We start from the raw sequence: 22323 nt of genomic DNA, 5'->3' as shown, positions 1-22323 counted from the left end.
TACACATGCAGTCCATCTTGTCCTCATGTATGAGAGGCCATGATGCCATTTGTCAGGAGTTGCAGTCCCGATTGTTGTCTGTTTGGAGGAGAGAGCAGTTGTTCTCACTTGCTGCTTATGATCTAGCCAAGAGGTTGGTTGAGCAGAACATTGCGCTATTCAGGTGACATTTGACCAGGGAGGAGCAGCTCAGGTTTGGGGGCTCATGCAGCAAGAATGAGATGAGGAGGAAGGGAAATTGCTTCATCTGCAAGGGACCTGACCACTCATGCTTGAGTGACATTGAGGAGATGACAACAGTAGAGCAGGGAGATATTCGTTATGTCTGTTACGATGAGGACTCTTCGTTGGATGAGTCCATGGGTTCTACGATGATACCTTAGAGGAGCACGAGCAGTCATATGGAGTTGATGGCAGTAGCCCTGATATGCATCCATGTGTGGTAGATGAGTATGAGGAGCAGTTGATTGTTCCCATGTGGGAAAGATATCAGGGAGCAGATGAGTGGTTGATGAGTCAGCATAGAGAGCACATAGAGGAGCATGGGTCATGTCGAGTCATTGACATTAGGCCAGATTCATATGATGAGCAGTCTGTGGGTCCTAGGAGAGACATTTAGGATAATGTCACCAGTGATGAGTCAGCATGAGCAACATATGATGGAGTGTGAGTCAGCTGAGGAGGATGAGGCACACAGTATGCATGATGAGCTTTTTTGGGAGAGCCAATTAGAGGTTCATATTGAACCCGTGATGATGGAGGATGAGCATCCACCCTTGGGGTTAGTCATTGACGAGGAGCAAACATATGTGCAGATAGCTGGCAGGGTGATGATGTTCACTGACACTTGTCCTCAGGAGATGCTGGAGTATGACAAGATAGTTTGGCAGGAGATTGGTGGATTGGAGGAGTGTGGAGTTTCCTATCAGGCGAGGGAGATGGCAGTGCATCCCTCTTTGGGTCCACCCATTGATGAGATGCAAATAGGTGCAATGGCAGCTAGCTGAGTTGCAACATTTTCGGGTAGCAACCCTCTCCAGGAGTACATAGACAGGGCTTGCGGCACACCTTGGCTACTTGTACCCATTATAGGGAGAGAGGCAGACCTTTCTCGATGGATATTGTTGACCAACCAGATAGAGAAGCATGAGTTGAGCATGGAACATCATAAACATAGTAGACTTGTTCCTTACACAAGAGTTCGTGACTTAGATTGGCGGGAGATCATGAGTTGGTATCCTTCTAATGGAGTGTCATTTTTAGTCAGGAGCATTGTATTGCAGGTGCCCTCCAAAGTGAGGGATAAAGCATGCGTCAGTTGGTAGCGGGATGTAGGCTGGCCACTCATCAGTATTTTGGCATGACTTCAACATGATGAGATTGACCTTCGTCTATGCCAAGGGTTGGATTGGAGAGAGGTGATGAGTTGGTACGCTGTAGGTGGCGCAGCATTCACAATCGGAGTTATAGCACAACAAGAGTTGTGGAGCCTTGATGCTCCTTCTTATCGGCATTGGGATCTAGGAGGATTTGCTGATGACAAGCTTTGCCGGAGATTGATCTGGGATTTGGGCATTGAGGATTTCGTTCATGGTGGGTTGACACAGGAGCAGAGCATCACCCATGTTAAAATTTGGGTACCAGAGGACAAGTGGTTCCCTAAGGCTTTGATCTTTGGCCTAGGGAAAAGTGTCCAAATTTATTTTTTACTTTTCTCCTAAAGTGACTTTATAAGTGGTAAAGTCAATTTAATTTAAAAGTGATTTTATAAGTGGTAAAGTTACATTCTAATTTAAAAGTGACTTTATAAGTGGTAAAGTTACATTCTAATTTAAAGGCAACTTTATTAAAGTCAATGAAGAATTAGAAGGTGAAAAAGTGACTATGGAAATAAAAGGCTAAGTGGGTGAGTTAAAAAATAGAAAGTGAGAATTGAATGCACATTTATTCGCATTGTTAGAACTAAATGAATCTCAGCCATTAGATCTTAGGGTAACTCAAAAGGTCATTTAGAGAATAAAAGGAGAAGAGGAGGAAAAGATCAATTCATTCTTTCATGAGCATTTGAGAGAAAGAAAAGAAAGAGCAAGGAGAAAATTTCTGAGTAGTGAGGAAGTGAAGGAGAGTAGCAAGAAGACATTTCAACAAATCTGGGCAGCAACATTTATTGGCATGCATCCCAAGGCAAAACCGTACAGCATGAGAAAGGCACAAAAATCGAGAAATAGGGACAACACAGAAATCAAGGAAGACGGACAACAACAAGGGCATGATTTTCGAGGCAGCCGTACTGCTGAAATCTATACGGTCCATACAACAAGTTATAGGCACATTTTTTGAGGCAGGTCGTACAACATTTAACGCTGTTTTATTGCTGTTAAAATTTCTGTTTTGGCTGTTCGCTGATTGGCACGATTTTCGAGGTGGAGTTCAAGCACAGACATAAATATACTTGTGAAGATGCTTCTTCAACTTGCTGCCTCCTTGAATTTGATGATGATATAGATAATAGAAAACTTATCCTTGATGATGATAGTTTTCTTCAAGTGCGATCCTTGGCTCCAATGAGAAGGAGATCACCTTAAAAATTTTGATGATGATGATGACAATGTCCCTGATCTTGCTTCTCTTGGATGAGTAGACTCCAGGTTAGTTTGATTTGTAGATCTCTTCAACTTGAGTAGAGGTAGGGTCTTTGTGGTCTCTTTCCTTGATATTGACTTGAGCGAGGATCCCAAGACTTCTTCTTAGATCTATCTAGGGTCTTGACACTTCCTTTAAGAAGGTAATGTATATATTGACTTTAAATTGCTTGAGCGTCTCTTGTTGAACAACCCTTGATTTTGTCACCTTAGCTCTGATACCATGTTGAGAAATATAGGGCATGGGGTTGAGGTGATTTCTCTAGAATGATAATTGCTTGCGATGCAACTTTTCTTAGTGTTTTATTAGCTTCTTTCTTTCATTTGATTACGTAGAATGTTTTCTATCATCAAACAACTACCAAATCATAAACAAGCATGAGACAAGGGACACGAAATATAGGCGATCAACCACGACCAAAACCTCTCCAACTTGAGAGGAAAACCCGAACGACTTCTTCTTCTTATAGAATCTTCAAGTGACGAATTCCAAGACCAATCCCCTTGACCTATTGACCTCTCCAAGGCTAAGTCACAAGGCTTCTTCGTTTGATTTCTTCTTCCTTGAGTCAAAGATGGTCAAACTGCTTGCTTCCCCATCTGTCTCGGCTATACTTGAGATTTTTGCCTTCTTGGTTCATGCTGAAGAATTTAACTAGGTTCGGTCTTTATATTTATATTTGAGTCAAAGAATGAAAAATAATTTATTCTATTATTACAATGACTTATTAATGCATGGGTTTCATGCTTAGGTCATCATTTTATAGGTAAAAGTCCCCATTGAGGACTTCTAGGTTTTATACTGAGCCATTAGAGTCATTGTCCATTTAATAAGACCCTTCTTGGGCTTTTGAATCATGTAAAAAGAATTATTATTGAGTAAAAAATGTATTTTGTCACCTCCACACCAAGTCGACCCTAGCCTGGAGAAGTCGGCCTACAAGAGGGAAATTCGACCCATAGAAGAGGCTATTATATACAAGATTAGTTCGATCTATTTAGACATCAACTCAACAAGTTCAATACACATCAAGGAAGTGCTGAAAAAGTTCGAAGTTCAACTAGAAGAAGGAAGAAGTGCAAGTCGAAGTTTCTGGGCTATCTCTCTTTGTCTTTTATGCGAAGTTTCTGTGCTATTTGCTGGGTCGAAGTTCTATTGCTGGGAAGGTTGAAATTCTGAATGTGCTGGGTTGAAGTTCTGCAGCGAGGAAGGTTGAAATTCTGGATTTGCTGGATCGAAGTGTTGCTGCTGCAAGGTCAAAGTTCTAGATCGAAGTAACTGGAAGGAAGGGCTGACTTGGTGGTTGGTGGAGGTCTGTGTCTAGGTTGAAGAGTCTTGGATTATCTTGTCTTAACTATTGAAAGAAGAAGTTTGACTGGGTTTTCCCCTAGATAGGGGTTTTCCCTTGGTAGAGTGCCTACATCTTGTGTCTCTTGTTCTTGTGATCTTCATACACACATAATTTGGTAATTGCTTGATGAAAGATAATATAATAAAGAAATAAAAGATCCCAACATTATTCCCAAGTAATTATCAAGGAAGAGAAATCTAACCCTAATTCGACTAGCATTGATTTCTCAACAGTTCAGACCTGCAATCCTCGGTCTCTTCGGAAACCCTAGTTGCAGCACATGTGAGAGATTTATCCCTTGATTTACTTCGCTTAGATGGAGACTCCTTCTGCGATTCAGCTTGAGAACCAACTTGTCTTTCTTCCTTATTTTGACTTTCTAGAGTGACTGTGATAGCTCGGCTCCTTCTGTAGTTCTCCTCACACGTGTGAAGTATATTTGCCCAAAAACAGATCAGAACTAACTCGGTTATGATCCTCCTTTCTTCGCTTGGTGATGAGCTTCTTCTTTGGTGTTTCTCGCACTTCCTTTTCTGTCTCAGATGCTTGATCGAATTGGTCTTCAAGTGATGCCGAGTTCTTCTATATATAGTGGTTTGTCCATGTATAATAGGTCGACTTGCACTTATGACTAGGCTGACATCTCCTAGAATAATCTTTAGCTCTTTTGGAAGGCCGACTTGAACACATGCTTGTGACAAGGTCTTGGAGGGTTAATGACTCAAACAATTTCTCTTTTTACAATATGTAACATGTCTTCAATACATGACATTGACTTACTAGACTTTATGACTTAATGACCAAACCTAATAGCTCACAATGGGAGCTTTAACTATAAAATAAAATTCCTTGAGCATGAAACCCATGAGTCAAGCATAACACAAATGATTTTATTTTTCTTCTTTACATCAATTACATAAAATCATGATTACACATGTCATTATGAAGACCTAACCTAGTTACATATTTCAACACAATCCCTCTATTTCATGTTGGTGGCATTGATTGTTGAACTCCTTTGTCATGACCCTAGTAAAAATGTACTCATCACACAAACAAAATCTCGATTTGACATGTTAAGCTTTTTATATCTTATTTTAATGCTTAGAGGGTGATATTGATGAAAAAGATCCCAATATAGGCAATGATTTCGATGATATGTAGTGCTAGTTATGTGTTGTAGCATGATTTTTTTGACTCTGCAGGCCTTTTAGGGCCTCTGTTGTATTTTGGTTCAGAGATGGATTGCAATCAGTACATATTTTGGTTATATGCATTCATTGTATGATTGAATTTGTATCATCATCATGTAAATGTTTTATATATTTCATATTTTATGTGTAATTCACTAATTTGTTAATTTTTTAATATATAATATATAACGTGTCTTTCGTGTCATGTTCTGAGGGGTCACTGTGTCACGTGTCGGATACATGTATTTTCGTGTCCTGCATGTTCCGTTTCCTCATATCATGTGACTTAGGTGTGTATGTTTTTACTATCAACATGTTCTTGAACAAACTATGACACTTTAACATGTTTTCCATATTTTTTGGATAAAATTTGAAGTTATATTTGTATTTGTTTTTGTTTGAAAAGATGAACTATATAAAAATTCTCCAAATTATCTTTGCCGCACTTACTGGGGAATTTTATCAGAGCATTTTGCATTGGTGATTTTTTGTCCAAATTTTGTAGTCGCCGGCGGCCAAATTTGTACACAAACACAAACTGGGTGACATAAATTAATTTAAGGCATATAATAATTACAGTAATCCAGTTTCTTAATTTGGATGTATGATTTCTATGTAAGAGGAAGCCATTGAATGGTAAATTACCATATTTTGTTGTTAATCTTGTGTCAAATAAAATGCTTTTCACACCCTGCAATTTATTGAAATATTTTGGAAGCAGATCCACAGCATATGCTGTTAAGCTCTTAGGCAACAAGTAAACCTTTGCATAGGAATTTTACTCGCTTCTTTGCAATTTGAGACCCTGCCACAACATGGACACCATTTTTCACGCTGTCCTTGATGATCATTGTAAATATTTAAGAAAATGTATTTTTCAATGATTTTTGCTACTATGGGAATATAAGTCCAACCCTTTAGAACACTTTAAATAATAAAGCTTAATGACTTGGGAGAGTTTTTGTTTCTGCATGTCTGTTGTATCATAGCTTCAAATTTGAAGCGAAATCTGGGGCTGGGAATGAGTTAACTCTCCTGTTCTTTTTCAGTTATGTTCAGAGGAAAGGATGGCAGCGTCATTTCAGGACATATTGCATACCAGAAGATTTGGTGCCTCGCATTTTATCACCAGCTTATTTTCAGCATTATCGTGCACAGGCAGCAGAGGGTTCATCTGATGGCGATTTATACAAATCTTCTTTAGGACATGCTAGTAATGGATTTAATGGTGAGGTGCCAGTACAGATAAAACCAAAGCCTAATGAAGAGCGACGCTTAGTATTAGGGCTGGGTCCTGTTCAGAAGTCTCTTCACATGTTTTCTAGAATTGTACCTATAATAAATATCACTAAGCAATCCAACTTGTTTGGAGGAATGAAAAAGGATACAGATGCAACTTCCATAGATGGAAATTCTGTTATAACCTCAGCAATGGATGAAGGAGAATCATCGGCACAATCCCTTGAAATTCAAGAGAGTGTAGATGGAATATCCCTTGTGGCTCTTTCTGATGTAGATAAAATCTCAACAATGGTCAAGAGGAACACTCAAAGGACTCAAAGCAGAGAAACAAATACTAGAGAATCCACACCCTGGCATAGGGTGCCTTCTTTACCTTCTTATGTTCCTTTTGGTGAGGTAAACCCCAGATATTGACAAATTCCATGAATGCTATATTTTTTGTTTGAGTAGTTATGGAAGGTAACAGCTATTTGCCACCAATTTATATAGTTGTTTGTGACTATTTTGTTTTGCCTCCAACGTTTGACAATTTTGATGAATGCTATATTGTTTCTTTTGGTTAGTTATGAAGGATAATAGTTGATTGGCGTCAATGTATACTGTTTTAATTCTATATTTACTTTCTACTTATTCTGTGGCATGATGATTGCCATGGAACATATTGGCTGGTATTTCTTCATGTGCATTTGGTGTGGTTGTCTACATGTGTCTTTTGATTTTGACTGATAATTTTGTTTGAGAGCATTAAATTAAATGAATGAGCAAGCAAATAGTTCCATTTCTGTGGATGGATGATATAATAGAGCCTTTTCTGTTTTATTTTTCGTTAATTAAAAGTATCAAATTAATATTTGATCATCAGAAAATGTACATAAGACCAATGTTGCAAGAACCATCTGTTGGAAAATGTACTAGTTTCGGCCTTCATAATTGCCAATGTATTCAAGTCATTATGTATATCTTAAGTTACAAGAAAAAGAAGAAATAGAAATTATAATTTTAAAAGCATGGGTTTCATGCTTCTTTTGATGAGTCATCTAGGTAAAGCATGTTCTACATGCTTCTAGGGTTTGTCATGTCAAAAGTGTTGGAAAATGTAACTAGTATTGGTCTTCATAATTATTGTTTGATATAATGTAATTCTTATATTTGTCAAAAAAGAAGAAGAAAGAAAATGTAAAAGAAAAATTATTTTGTAAAGCATGGGTTTCATGCTTATGTCTTTGGTTTCTAGGTCGAGCATCGATTGTATGCTCTTATAGTTTCCATGAGTCAAAAGTGTCATTATTATTATGTAAAAGACCTATTCACTTCAAAGCCCTGAGGTTGCTCAACATATACTTCTTCCTGTAGTATGCAGTGAAGAAATGCCATCTTTACATCCATCTGGTGAAGTGTCCATCCTTGACTAGTAGCAAAGGCAATGATCGATCTAAAATAGTAGTGTAGCAAGCAACGGGAACAAATATATTGTCATAGTATTCTCCTTCTTTCTGGGACAAACCTCAGGGCACGAACCTTGCTTTGTACTTCTCAATGCTTCCATCAACTCCATGTTTGATCTTATATAGCCATTTTGAAATTACAACAGACTTTCCCTTAGGTCTCGACACAACATCCCATACATCATTCTTCATAATCGATTCATATTCTTCGACCATGGCATCCTTCCAAACTTGTTCTTTCACATCTTCTTCAAAGGTAGAAGGCTCATCTTGGATCATAGTGCTCATAGCTACAACATATCCCTGATATTGACATGGCTTCTTACTTTCTCTAAAGGTCCTTTTGGTAGGAACATATCTCTCAGCATCCTATAAAGTATCACGAAGCCATAATGGTCTCTTCCTGGCAGGGGGATCACTTGGAGGAGGATCCAAGGGGTCCATAGGCTCCATGGGATCATCAACTATGTCCTTCTTAGATTCAAGCACAAAAGGACCTTCTAGAATGTCATCATCACCTTTCTTCTCAGTAAGAGGAAGGTCTCTTACTTTTCCAAGGGCGACATATTCATCGAAAGTTACATCCTTGCTAAACTCGATCTTCCTTTGACCAAATATGTATATTCTAAATGCTTTAGAATTTTCACAATATCCAACAAACATACCTTTCTTTCCGGTGGCTTCCAGCTTGTTCTTCTTGTCCTTTGACACATGGAAATACATGGGACAATGAAATATCCTGAGATGTACAATGTCGGTCTTAACACCTGTGAATACTTCTTCAGGGGTCTTGTTGTCCAATGCTTGATGAGGTACTTGTTGATTTCTGGTAGCATTAGATGTGCTATAGCCTAAAGATTTTGCAGGGAGGCCAGGAAACATGCATTCCACAATACCTAGAAATCGTTTTGGGAAATTCCACCCGAAAGAGGTTTAATTAAAATTATTAATTATTTTTAATGGATGCCTAAGTCCAAATTTAGGAAATTAAAATAATTAAAGTGTATTAATTAAACTAGGTGTGAATCTTCTAGAAGGAGACGAGGATCAAACCAACATGATCTGAGCCATTGATTAGAATCTAATGTGGTCGTTTGATTGATCAATGAGAAGATTATAAGAAGAGGCTTGATGGGCATTTAGAATATACATTGAGTGAGATCAAAAGATCGATTTCTCAAGAGAGCAACACAACAATTGTAGGAGAAGTCATCGAGGAGATTTCTTGCTGTGAGGGGCAGGGATAGTATTCCGGTTGGAGAGTTTCCTGATCCGGGGATACATTGCAGAAGAGGCAGAGAGAGATCCAGAGCCATGTTGGGCAGTGTAAAGCCACGCTGAGGCATCACAGAGGCCTTGAGGAGATTTGTGAATTTGCTGAGGAGTAGATTAGATCTAGTGTCAGAATCTGGGGTGTGAGACCGGAGGGCTAGAAGATCGATCAACCAAAAGGAGTGATGCAATCCCCAAAAGTTGTGACGCAGAGCAGTGCAGTGACTGCGTAGAGGCAGCTTGGGGCTAGCCTTTCAGTGGCTGGTTCAGGGTCAAATTCTCCAGTGATAGTGTGAGGTATTTCTCACTAATTCTCTGCTAGTCAGATTCTCTGTATTGGATAGCCAATAAGGTAGCCAAAGATTGTATTCAGAAACTACTGCATAATAATTAAAACCTTTAGCTGTTGCACTGATTTCCCACATTGCGTTTTTCTGGGGACACTGTCCAAAAACATCTGTGTTGATGTATGTGTTTATTTCTGTTCAGTGCAGTGTTTAGTTTCCACAGTATTTTATTTTGTGTAGGCTACAATGTATGTATTTCAGTATTTACCATAGAAAACTGCAAGTAACTTGTTCAAGTAATTTAACAAGTAGGTGAAGTATTATTAGTTTGCTGCAGTAGGAATCGGGTAACCGATTTTTCACATGGTATCAGAGCACAAATCATGAGCAGGAGAGCTCAGAGTAGAAAGGAAGAGGGAGTTCGAAATTACTGCAGAGGCAGCAATTCAAAACCCTAGAAGGAAGCGAAGTCCTTGGTCCAAACTCCAAAGAGGTCGAAGTTTTTGAGAGAGATCGATTTCTCTGAGTGAGTTGTCCGAGAAATTCAATTCTCCAGATCAAAGCTTTCTAGAGGTAGAAGGGGGCAACGCTGTTTCATTGCAGAGTAGATCTTTAGCTGGGACCCAGATATTTTGCAGTAGTTGCTGGCAGAATACCATCAGAGGGAGAGAATAACACATACTGAGGGAATTTCTTCCTCAGAGGACTTCCAACCAAGAAGTTCGATTTTTTCTAGAAGAGCAACAGTAGTTGTGTGTGAGGTTTCTCACTCCAGAAGGGAGTTCGAATAACTGGGTAGTAGTTGCGCAGAGAAGAAGAGGGAGTAGTTCGAATTTTTCTAGAGACATGGCATCAACATGATTGAGATATCAAGATCGGTTGGACAGAGCCTCCAATTATGTGATCTGGAAGGCTAGGATTTCCTGCCTTCTAGATGAGCATGATCTCAAGATGTATGTCAATAGCTGTGCCCTTCGATGCAGATCCACTCAAGAAGTACAAGGCTGAGATGGCGAAGACTGAGAGGATCATTCTCGATGGGGTTCGAGATCATGTAGTATCCCATATAGCCAGTAAGGATACTGCTCGACAAATATGGGAAGCCTTAGCCACACTATACGAAGGATCTTTCGAGCAGCAGAAGATGTACTTGGAAGAGAAGTTGAGATGCACGAGGATGCAGAAAGGGGAGCGAATAGACCCCTTCCTTAAGAGGCTTCAGGAAGTCCGGGATCAACTAGCTTTAGTAGGGTCAGTGTCCCAACCTACAAATTTTGTTCGATTAGCGCTGAATAACGTTTCTGAAGATTGACAAGTCTTCGTCCAGAGCATCCTGGGCAGAGAACACCTGCCAGAATGGGAACGTGTATGGGCTAATTTGCAGCAGGAGGAGATGGGGCGTGATCTGGTGAAGGACACCATTAGTGGCAATAGCAGCAGTAGGACGAAAGCCATGAAGGAAGAGGAGGACATGGCCCTTGCATCAAAGGGGCAACAGGAGAAGTGAAGGAGGAAAAAGGACATTTCAAAGATCAAGTGCTTCAGGTGTGGCAAGATAGGCCACTACAACACTTAATGTCCTCCCAGAAAGAGGGACAAGGAGGATAAGTTGGATCAGTCAGCTGCATCCGCTAATATTGACAGGCTTTCCTCTAGGCTGGAGGAAGAGTTTGCCATGATTACCGAGATGCCTTCAGAGGTGAGGTGGAGTGATATAGAGTAGTAGCCTTAGAAAGCTACAGGATGGGCAAGATCCTTGAAGAGTCCACCTCTTAGATCAAGACCTTGCCACGGGAGCCCATAGTCAGCAGTGGTAGGATGAACCAGTGTCAGGTGGTGTAGTCAGGTGCCAGAGTGATAGATGTAGTGGCTAGTAGCGGTTTGTTAAAATTGGCAACTACGACCAAACTCCACATGGGTTATATTATTTACGACAGTTGATATTTTTCTTGGATTCCGCTCTTCGAGAGGTGTAGGATTGATCTAGAGATCATCCGATTCCAACATGTAGAAATGAAGTTATGAATTTATTTTGATTATGGACAAATTGTCAAGGTCGACCAACAAACTTATGTAGGCTCAGAAGCCCAATAGTCACGTCTAACATCCTCAGCGTTTGCTAAAAATACATGATGCCTTAGCCTTATTTGGACACGCTCATCTTCACACTTCTCTCTCTCTCTCCTCATTGATTGGGTACGTATTTCTTGGCCTCTCTCTCCCCATACGTCTGAAATTTCAGGAGTGTGAAATTTCAGGAGGTTGAAATTTCAGGAGACCGAATTTCTAGACAGTTTGACCAAGCGTTGACCAACATGTGTTGACCTCCTTTGATTGCGTTTTTGTGAGGTCTATCTCTGTTTGGGCAGGGCACATTTCTAGGCACAAAAATTGAGGCTAAATGTTGACTGTTGACCAAGGTTGACTGCAACTAGGGTTGACCGTAAGTGGGGTATTTGAGCAGAGTTTGACTGCGCTGAATTTCACCGTTTTGAGGGTTGTTTTATCTTGCTGTTTGGAGGCTAAAGTTGATTGAAGTTGACTGATTTGTTGAGGGTCAAATCTGCCCTGTTGATCAACGTTGACTTTTTTGGTTAGGGCTCTTTTGCTACTGTTATAAATGATCAGATTTGTAAATTGTACTATCTCTCTCTGCTGAACCATTGAAGACTAAAAGAAGATTTGATCAAGGGTTTCCCCACATTGGGGTTTGTCCCTGGCTGGTGCCATATCTTGTGTCCTCTTGTCTTGGTTTGTCTTCTACTATTTATGTTTATGTTCTATCTGCATTTTACTATCATGTTGATGTGATTGCTGAACTGGATATTGATATTGGTCTAATAAAGAAATTGAAGTAAAATTGATCTAAAGCATAGAGCATACCATTGTTGCCTAAAATTAACATGGTATCAGAGCTGAGGTGAAGACAAAGCCCAAGCAAGAGTGAAAGAGCAATCACCAAAGATAGTTGGACAAGGGCAAAAGGTTCAATGGGTTCCTCATCCTATTTCCCGGCTGAAGACAAGCTTCGTGATAAATTTGACTATCATGGATGGAAGATGTATCTTGATTTGACCTTCGAAAAAAATAAAGTGATGGACTATGTGCAGGGTAAAATCCCTGAACCTCCTTCAAATGCACTCACTGCTGCGAAGACCAAGTACAATAGGGCTGAAGTCAAAGCTAAGAAGATTATTAGGGATTCCATTGACAAGCATCTGGTGGTCTACATCTCCGAATTGAAGACCCCCAAGGAGATCTACGACAAGGTGGTTGGCATGTTCAAGGTTAGTAATGCTAATCAAATTCTATTTTTGAAGAATAAGTTGAAGGATATTAATAAGGGCAAGGACGAGAATATTCAATCCTATTTCTTGAGGATTATTGAGATCAAGAATGATCTACTCTCAATTGGAGAAGATATTCCTGACAGAGAACTTACTCTCACCGCCCTTGGAGGACTTCCACCTAAGTGGTATGTATTTAGAACCACTATACTCAACAGTGATCGAATTCCAGGGTTTGAAGAATTGATGTCGAGATGCATTCAAGAAGAAACTAGAATGGTGGAGCAAGAAATGCCTTCTAATAGAAGCAACCCCACTGCATTCTTCGCTCATGCTAAGAGGAAGAACAATGCAGGTTCAAAGAAGAAAAGTCAAGGAAGACCGAAATTCAAAAATGGAAGGAAGGGAAGATGCTTTGTTTGCAATAAGTTTGGCCACTATGCAAGGGAGTGTCCAAATAGAAAGGACACATTGCACGATGATGATCACAATCATTCCAGAGGCAATTTCAACAACAACGATCAAAGGAATGGCGGGTCCAATGGAAAAGGAAAAAGGAATGCGGGACATCAAGGAAATGGTCGACCCTCCTAGAAATCAAGGAACTCCAGATATGAAGAATCAAATGTTGTTAACAATAAGCAAAACGAGTACTATCTTATATTGGCCCTCTCCACTGCCTCTCCTGCGGACACTTTGGGAAATTGGTTGACTGATAGTGGTGCCTCAAGGCACTTCACCGGATACAAGGAAGCCCTTTCTAATCTGATAGAAAAGGAGACAAACTTGGAGATGATGCTACCTATCCCAGGAAGGGAGTAGGGAATGTTACCCTTCAATTGAATCAAGGTAACACTATTCATTTGCAAGAAGTACTATATGTACTTGATCTCAAGAAGAACCTGGTGCCCATTTCAGCCATGGCGGACAAAGGATTCAAGGTGGCATTCATCGATGGAAAGGTACATGTTTGGAAAATAATTTTTAAAAATGCTTTTACTCTTGGGTTCAGGGTTGACACTTTGTATCAAGTTGGGGGAAGTCCATTGGGAGCCATGTCTTGCGACTCATCTCTACAATCCGAACTATTGCACCGGAGGTTTGCCCATCTTCATTATAAGGCCCTTCCCGATGTGAGACAGATGGTGACAGGTATGCCCGAGTTCGTAGTAGAGCATGAAGGTGTATATCCGGGATGTGGCGAAGGAAAACTTACAAGGGGACCATTCCCCTCAAGTAATAGAAAGACCACAGATATATTGCAATTGATCCACTCCTACATATCTGGTATGGTGCCCGTAAACACTTTGGGAGGACGAATGATTATTCTCGCAAGACTTGGATCTACTTCTTGAAGAAGAAGGATGAAGTGTTCACTTGGTTTCGACACTTCAAAGCCTTGATCGAAAACCAATCGGAGAAGAAAATCAAGATATTGAGGACTGCTAATGGGACCGAGTATGAATCCACTGAATTCCAAGATTATTGCAGAGAAGTTGACATTAAGAGGGAGACTACAACGCCATACACTCCTAAGTAGAATGGTGTGGCTGAAAGGAAGAATCACTCTATTGTAGAAGCAATTCGTGCCTTGCTTCATGATCAAGGCCTTCCGAAGTTCCTATGGGCTGAAGTTGCAAATATTGCTGTGTAAGTTCAAAATCGATGCCCTCATCAAGCATTGGACTCCAAGACCCTCGAAGAAATGTTCACTGTTAAGAAACCCGATGTCTCTCATTTTAGAATTTTTGGAAGTCCCGTATATTTTTATGTGCCAAAAGAGAAAAGAAACAAATTGGGTGCATCTGGGACGAAAGGAATCTTTGTGGACTATAGTGAAAATTCTAAGGGATATAGAATTTATGTGGCTGGTCAAAAGGAAGTTGAGAAAAGTCATGATGTCACCTTTGACGAAGATATGGCCCTTAGGAAGATCAACAACCTTCCTATCCTAAGGAAGAACAAAGAAGCTGACACCGGAAATTAGGGTGAAAAAGAAGACGAAACGATGCCTGATATTGATGAGCCTATGGATCCTATTGATCCTCCTCTCCATGAGCCCCCCTCCCCATGAGCCCCCCTCCCCAAAAGGAGACCCTCATGGCTTAGGGAGACTCTCGAAGATGCCGAGAGACACATTGCACTAAGGGGGATTTTCCGTGTAAGCAAGAAGCCGAACATGTATCAAGGATATTTGATCGCCATGAGCACTATCATTCAAATCGAGCCTTCATCATTCGAAGAAGCTATGAAGCATCAAGTATGGAAGGATGCTATGAATGAAGTATACGAGTCAATTATGAAGAATGATGTCTAGGATGTGGTCCCTAGACCCCAGGACAAATCGGTTGTCACCTCTAAGTGGCTCTACCAAATCAAACATGGAGCTGATGGAAGTGCAGAAAAGTTCAAGGCTCGCTTTGTTGGTCGAGGCTTCTCTCAAAAGGAAGGTGTAGATTACAATGAGATATTTGCACCTGTTGCCCGATACGCCACCATTCGCTCAATCATAGCCCTTGCTGCCTTGCAAGGATGGAACCTACATCAGATAGATGTCAAGACCGCTTTCTTGCATGGTTCAATCAAAGAGGAAGTCTATGTGAAACAACCCGTGGGGTTTGAGGTTCATGATTGGGAATCTCATGTATGCAGGTTGAAGAAAGCTCTCTATGGATTGAAGCAAGCACCTCGGGCTTGGTATGAGAGGATCGATAGCTATCTGATGAAGCTAGGATTCACTAGAAGTGAAGCCGATCTGAACCTTTACTTTAAGGTTGAAAATGATAAACCTCTCATTCTAGTACTTTATGTGGATGACCTCTTTCTGACAGGTGCAGACCCTCTCATTAAAAAATGTAAGAGGGAGTTGGCTTCTGAATTTGAGATAAAGGACCTAGGACTGATGCACTATTTCCTAGGGTTGGAGGTTTGGCAAAAGACATGTGAAATTTTCCTCTCTCAATGAAAATATGTTGTGAAGATATTGGAAAGATTTGGGATGGTGGACTACAAGCCTGTAACTACTCCGATGGAACTTAAGTTTAAGAAGTTATGTGGCAGTGCTGCTGGACCTGAATTGGGAAATGCTTCTGAGTATCGTTAACTCATAGGAGCACTGATGTTCTTGGTGAACTCTCGTCCGGACATATGTTTTGCAGTTAACACATTGAGCCAATATATGGTTGAGTCTCATCATATACATTGTATTGGTGCCAAGAATCTTCTGAGATATCTTTGGGGCACAATCACTCATGGATTGAGATACACTATCGGAGATGTGAGGCTACATGGTTATTCTGATGCTGATTGGGCTGGCAGTGTGGTGGATCGCAAGAGCACTTATGGATGTTGTTTTTCTTTGGGTTCTGCTTCGATATCCCGGATGAGCAGGAAGCAGAAATGGGTTGCCTTGAGCACAACCGAGGCTGAATACATACCTACTAGTATGGCCTCTTGTGAAGCTGTCTAGTTGAGGATGCTCTTCAGTTTTGAAATTTCTGCTTGACTCGTTAGAAATCCCTACTGCATTATTTGGTTTAATTTCTCCTACTTGTTTATTCCATTAACAAGCTATTTATAAATATAAATACTGAAATAAACACAAATGCAACCTTAACTCATATATAGATCAACAATTGAAGTAACTGAGACAAACACACAAGGGACACTGTTATTTTTGGACAATCGTCCTCAGAAAAACCCAATGCGGAAAAACTGGTGTAGCAGATATGAGGGTTTTATTATTATGCAGTTTCTGAATACATCTAGGGTGCTTGAAATGGCTCACCCAACAGAGAATTCCCTTGACAGTAGTAGCTCTCCTCGGAGACAAATATTTTGGTTGAGCAATCACCGGATGAACGATCCCACAACAACAATGGCAGCTCCTTCGCTGGACAAAGAAAGCTGCTCCAAGCTTCTTTGCTGCTTTGCGTCACTCTGCAGGGACATAACCCTTCCCGGCTCACCAACACTCAGTCTGCCCCACAAAAGTTCTCCCGACGTTGCCTCTTGGCCTTGCGTCAGCTCTGCTAGCCTATACGCGGCTACTGAAGCCTTTGCATTAGCCCTCAGACCCTCTGTGTCACCCAGGCTAGCCTCTTCATCCTTTGCGTAGCTCCCAGCTGCCTTTGCATCAGCCTTCACAGGCTTTGCACCGTCTCTTTGGCACTATCTCTGCCTCTCTACTATGTATTCTTGGCCTCGTGCCGAACTGCCCCTCATTGCAACAGATCACTTGTTCGATTCTCTCAGCAAACCCCGCTTCAGAAAATCGAACTGACTAATCAATTTCGCGTATCTCCAACTGACCCTCAAGCCTCCTCTTATACTTTTCCTGTTGACGATTCAACGACCGAGATTAAGTCCCTAATCAACAGGTAAGATTAGATCTGGCTTGATCCATGTCATTTAGAACATTCTCACCCAGTTTTATATTAATACCCATTGATATTTTAATTTTTCCTAAGTTTAGACTTAGGAACCCCATTAAAAATATTAATTATTTCAATATCTCTCCAACCAAGTGGAATTCCCCCAAACCATTTCTGGGTCTTGGAGATCTTATGTGCCTTAGCCTCTCCGTCAATTTTCATGGCTAGAGCACATCTGATGCTATCAAAAATCAACATTTAGGGAGATGTTTGGACATGTGCTGGATACCACCACGATCCTCTGCGACAACCAGAGTGGGATCCGATTATCATAGAATCCCATGTTTCATGATCGGTCCAAGCATATAGATATCATGTACCACTTTATCCCAGATATGGTATAATGAGGAGCAATAAGGCTCCATTACAATGGGACTGATGAGTAGGTCATTGATATTCTGACAAAGCCCCTGGGGAAGGTCGAGTTCTTGGCCTTCTGAAAACGACTTGGAGTCGTGGAGAGACTCTCTTATGAGGGTCTTGTATGAGATGGACATTGAGCTCTAGGAGCTTCGGGGGGCTTGAGGTACTTCTTGGAGTGATGAGCAACCACAAGGTGAGTGGTTCAACCTTCCCCTAGTCGTTTGCTGTGTACAGGGTGAGTGATTTCACCTTCCCCTACGATACCTCTTGGTGACATGTAGGCAGGATGAGTGGTTCACCCTTCTCCCGCTGAGACATCCTACCCATGCAGTCTGGGTCCTGGGACTCATGGGAAGTGCCTCTCATCTGGTCAATGAGTAGGGAAATGAGGATAGGGACCATAGTACTGCGAATGGACGCATCGTGTATTACAGTACTCCCTATGCTAGGATGAATGATATTGATATGGGATCAATAGGAAATGTTTTCGGGTCAGTAAGAGTGGTATGAGACACTCTCTTTTGATTGGAACTGACTTCGGGTCAGTAAAAGTGGTATGAGGCACTCTCTTTTTATTTGGGGCTGACTTTGGGTCAGTAGAGAATAGTATGATACATTCTTGATCACGTCTTCTTCTTCATAGTTCAACAGAGCAGAGCAGAGCAGTGCATTGATGGGAGAGATAGTACAAATCAGCAGATGAATTAGTAGATGGAGTTCTCCCTAGTTGAGAGGGAGTGTTAAAATTGGCAACTATGGCCAAACTCCACATGGGTCATCTTATTTATGACAACTGATATTTTTCTTGGATTCCTCTCTCCGAGAGGTGTAGGATTGATCTAGAGATCATCCGATTCCGACATGTACAAATGAAGTTATGAATTTATTTCTTTTTATGGACAAATTGTCAACGTCGACTAGTAAACTTATGTAGGCTCATAAACCCAATAGTCACGTCTATTCATCCTCAACGTTTGCTATAAATACATGATGCCTTAGCCTCATTTGGACACGCTCATCTTCACACTTTTCTCTCCCTCTCCTCATTGATTGGGTACAGATTTCTGGGCCTCTCTCTCTCCACATGTCCGAAATTTCAGGAGGCCGAAATTTCAGGAGAGCGAAATTTCAAGAGGCCGAAATTTTAGGAGACCAAATTTCTGGACAATTTGATCAAGCGTTGACCAGCGTGCGTTGACCTCCTTTGATTGCATTTTTGTGAGGGCTATCTCCGTTTGGGTAGGCCGCATTTCTGGGCACAAAAATTGAGGGTAGACATTGACTATTGACCAACATTGACTGCAGCTAGGGCTGACCACAGGTGGACTGTTTGACCAGACTTTGACTAGGTTGAATTTGACTATTTTGAGGGTTGTTTTATCTTGCTGTTTGGAGACTGAAGTTGACTGATTTGCTGAGGGTCAAATCTACCCTGTTGACCAGCGTTGACTTTTCTGGTTAGGGCTCTTTTGCTGCTGTTATAAATTATCAGATTTGTAAATTGTACTATCTCCCTCTGTTGAACTGTTGAAGACTAAAAGAAGATTTGATCAAGGGTTTCCCCACATTGGGGTTTGTCCCTAGCTGGTGCCACATCTTGTGTCCTCTTGTCTTGGTTTGTCTTCTACTGTTTATGTTTATGTTTTATCTGCATTTTACTATCATGTTGATGTGATTGCTAAATTGGATATTGGTATTGGGCTAATAAAGAAATTGAAATAAAATTGCTCTAAAGCATAGAACATACCATTGTTGCCTAAAATTAACACGGTCAGATACTGAGCAGTGTAGAGCAGAGTTGGCAGTAGTGTAGTTGGCACAGAGTTGAGTCATCAACAACGTAAAGGCTTCAATGACAACGCAGAGTCTAGCAACAGTCAGAACTTGAACGACAGATGCATCATACTGAACACAGTTAGTTCAGTATTTTGGATGTTTTTCCGTTGCAGATGTTGCAGTGGCAGCAACAACAGAGTTGCAGTGCAGATGCAGTAGTTGACAGCAGTTCAACAGAGTTAGCAGCAGCACGGATGCAGCGCAAATCAGAGTTGCGTAGTAGTTGGTGGGCAGTAGAGCCAGACATCAGCAACACAACAAGAGGTGTTGCAGAGTCAGAGTGATGCTTCAGTTGGTTGCAACACTAGAGCACATTCCTCGCTAAGAGGGAGTGTTGATTTCTGGTAGCATTAGATGTGCTCTAGCCTCAAGATTTTGCAGGGAGGCTAGGACACATGCATTCCACAATACCTAGAAATTGTTTTGGGAAATTCCACCTGGAAGAGGTTTAATTAAAGTTATTAATTATTTTTAATGGATGCCTAAGTGTAAACTAGGAAATTAAAATAATTAAAGTGTATTAATTAAACTGGGTGTGAATCTTCTAGAAGAAGACGAGGATCAAGCAAAGATGTTCTGAGCCATTGATTAGAATCTAATCTGCGCTGTTGATTGATCAACGAGAAGATTATAAGAAGAGACTTGATGGGCATTTGAAAGATACATCGAGTGAGATCAAGAGATCGATTTCTCAAGAGAGCAGTGCAACAGGTGCAAGAGAAGTCATCGAGGATATTTCTTGCAATGAGGGGCAGGGATAGTTTTCCGGTTGGAGAGTTTCTTGATTCAGGGATACATTGCAGAGGAGGCAGAGAGAGATCCAGAAGAGGCAGCGTAGAGCCACGCTGGGCAGCGTAGAGCCACGCTGGGTTGCGTAAAGGCATGCTAAGGCAACACAAAGGCCTTGAGGAGATTCATGAATTTGCTAAGGAGCAGATTAGATCTAGTGTCAGGATCCGGGGTGTGAGACTGGAGGGCCAAAGGATAGAGCATCCCGTCCAACAGATTGATCAACCAGATGGAGTGACGCAGTCCCTAGAAATTGTGACGCAGAGTAGTGTAGTGACTATGTAGAGGCAACTTGGGGCTAGCCTTTCAGTGGCTGGATCAGGTCAAATCTCCAGTGATAGTGTGAGGTATTGCTCACTAATTCTATGCTAGTTAGATTCTCTGTATCGGATAGCCAGTAAGGCATCCAAATATTGTATTCAGAAACTACTGCATAATAATTAAAACCCTCAGTTGTTGCACCGGTTTTTTCACATTGGGTTTTTCCAGGGACATTGTCCAAAAAAAACTGTGTTGATGTGTGCGTTTATTTCTCTCCATTGCAGTATTTAGTTTCCGCAATATTTTATTTTGTGTAGGCTGCAGTGTATGTATTTCGGTATTTGCCATAGAAAACTGCAAGTAACTTGTTCAAGTAATTTAACAAGTAGGTGAAGTATTATCAGTTTGCTGTAGTAGGAATCGGGTAATCGATTTTTCATTGTACCCGGTTTTGAACATATACCATTGTATTTGTAGCTTCTCCCCATATGAATTTCGAAAACTTTTGATCATGTAGCGTAGCTCGGGCAACTTCTATGATGGACCTATTGACCCTGCCACTTACACCTACCTATAGTTAGTGAGAAAAGCCTTTAACCCCACAAGGTATGGTTGATAGCAAGGAACTAAGAGAAGGGGCTGTCACCTACTCCCAACTCTCTCCGTTTAAGCTATCCCCCAAGCTAGCTATGGGGGGTGGTCCCTGAAAGAAAACTAAGTTAAAGATATATGAGGTTTCTAGGAGAATGTTAAAATGAAGTGGATTACCTTTTAAAGATTACAAACAAATATGCTGTGAGCAATATGAAATGAAATAATCATTAACAATCTTCCACACATGAGATAAGTTAAAGATATATGAGGTTTCTAGGAGAAAGTTAAAATGAAATGGATTACCTTTGAAACATTACAAACAAATATGTTGTGAGCAATATGAAATGAAATAATCATTAACAATCATCAACACATGAGATAAGCATATGAAAGACTAGTGGCTTTTAAAGTATTGCTCAGAAAATGAAAGACATTTTCTTAATATAAATGAAATGCTTTCCAGTAAAAGCACAAGTAACCCTGTAAGTGAAACAAGAAAATGTTAGCCCAATGACATAAGATATAAGGATGCTTTGAAATATATATGATCAATTGATAAATCAAAGCATACAAGGATATCTTTCCAAACGAAAACAATTCGTATTCTACTTGCAAAATATAGATGAAATAATGCTAGCCAAAACAAAGTATTCAATTCAACATTCATTCATAATGATGAGTATAATGACCAATTGCAAGCAAAACCATAAGATGTGTTAAAATGAAATCCACCTATATTTTATTTGGATGCAATTAATTATCTTGGCTATTTTTAATCTAAAATGCCTAATCTAGGTGAAAAGTCCTCCTCTTGAGCTCTTACCAAAGAGTAAAATTTGGGGTGACTATAAGAAAGAGGTGGCAAGCGCACACAGGTGTCATTAACGATACCCGTCCCCTGAGTCTTATGAGCCAGTGTGTGCCTTCATTCCTAAAAGGAGACAAGCCATTTTTATAACCGCGGGTTCAAAATGCTTTTACCTTACTTCGTACCAAATGGAAGAACTTTCCAAGAAAGTCTTTTTTCCCTGTGATTTCTATCAACCAAGCTTATGCTTGGAGGTTGATTTTAAATGTGCAACTAAGTTAAGATGCCTACTATGATATGCAAGTAAATTTGCAAGTGCTATGTAAAAGATAGAGATGCTTTAAACACAAGATTGCATAAGCTTTATAACATGTAAAATTGTGAAGTGAAAGTATTTGCTTTGACTTATGATAAATTAATAATCCACCAAAAGCATACATGAAACTTATGAGCAATGGATTTGCATATAAAATAAATGGCAATGCTTGTGAAAAATAACTTCAAGATTGTACTCAAAAT

At 40.5% G+C, this 22323-nt stretch overlaps 1 protein-coding gene across 2 annotated transcripts in view; it reads left to right on the top strand.

The window, feature by feature from the left end:
- LOC149141552 (lipase class 3 family protein) overlaps positions 1-22323 on the top strand; it is a 425063-nt gene that overhangs the window by 152651 nt on the left and 250089 nt on the right. For both annotated transcript variants that reach the window (XM_089447700.1, XM_089447699.1), the window contains exon 7: positions 6237-6825. In XM_089447700.1, coding sequence (XP_089303826.1) covers positions 6237-6825 — 589 coding nt within the window. The remainder of the gene's footprint in view (positions 1-6236; positions 6826-22323) is intronic.

Source organism: Pinus tabuliformis, chromosome X (genome assembly GCF_031772625.1).
Source record: "Pinus tabuliformis cultivar Carrire ecotype Pingquan chromosome X, CPIR1, whole genome shotgun sequence".
Classification (NCBI taxonomy): domain Eukaryota; kingdom Viridiplantae; phylum Streptophyta; class Pinopsida; order Pinales; family Pinaceae; genus Pinus; species Pinus tabuliformis.
Note: the sequence above shows the minus strand (reverse complement) of the source record. Positions and strands in the feature narration are given on the sequence as shown.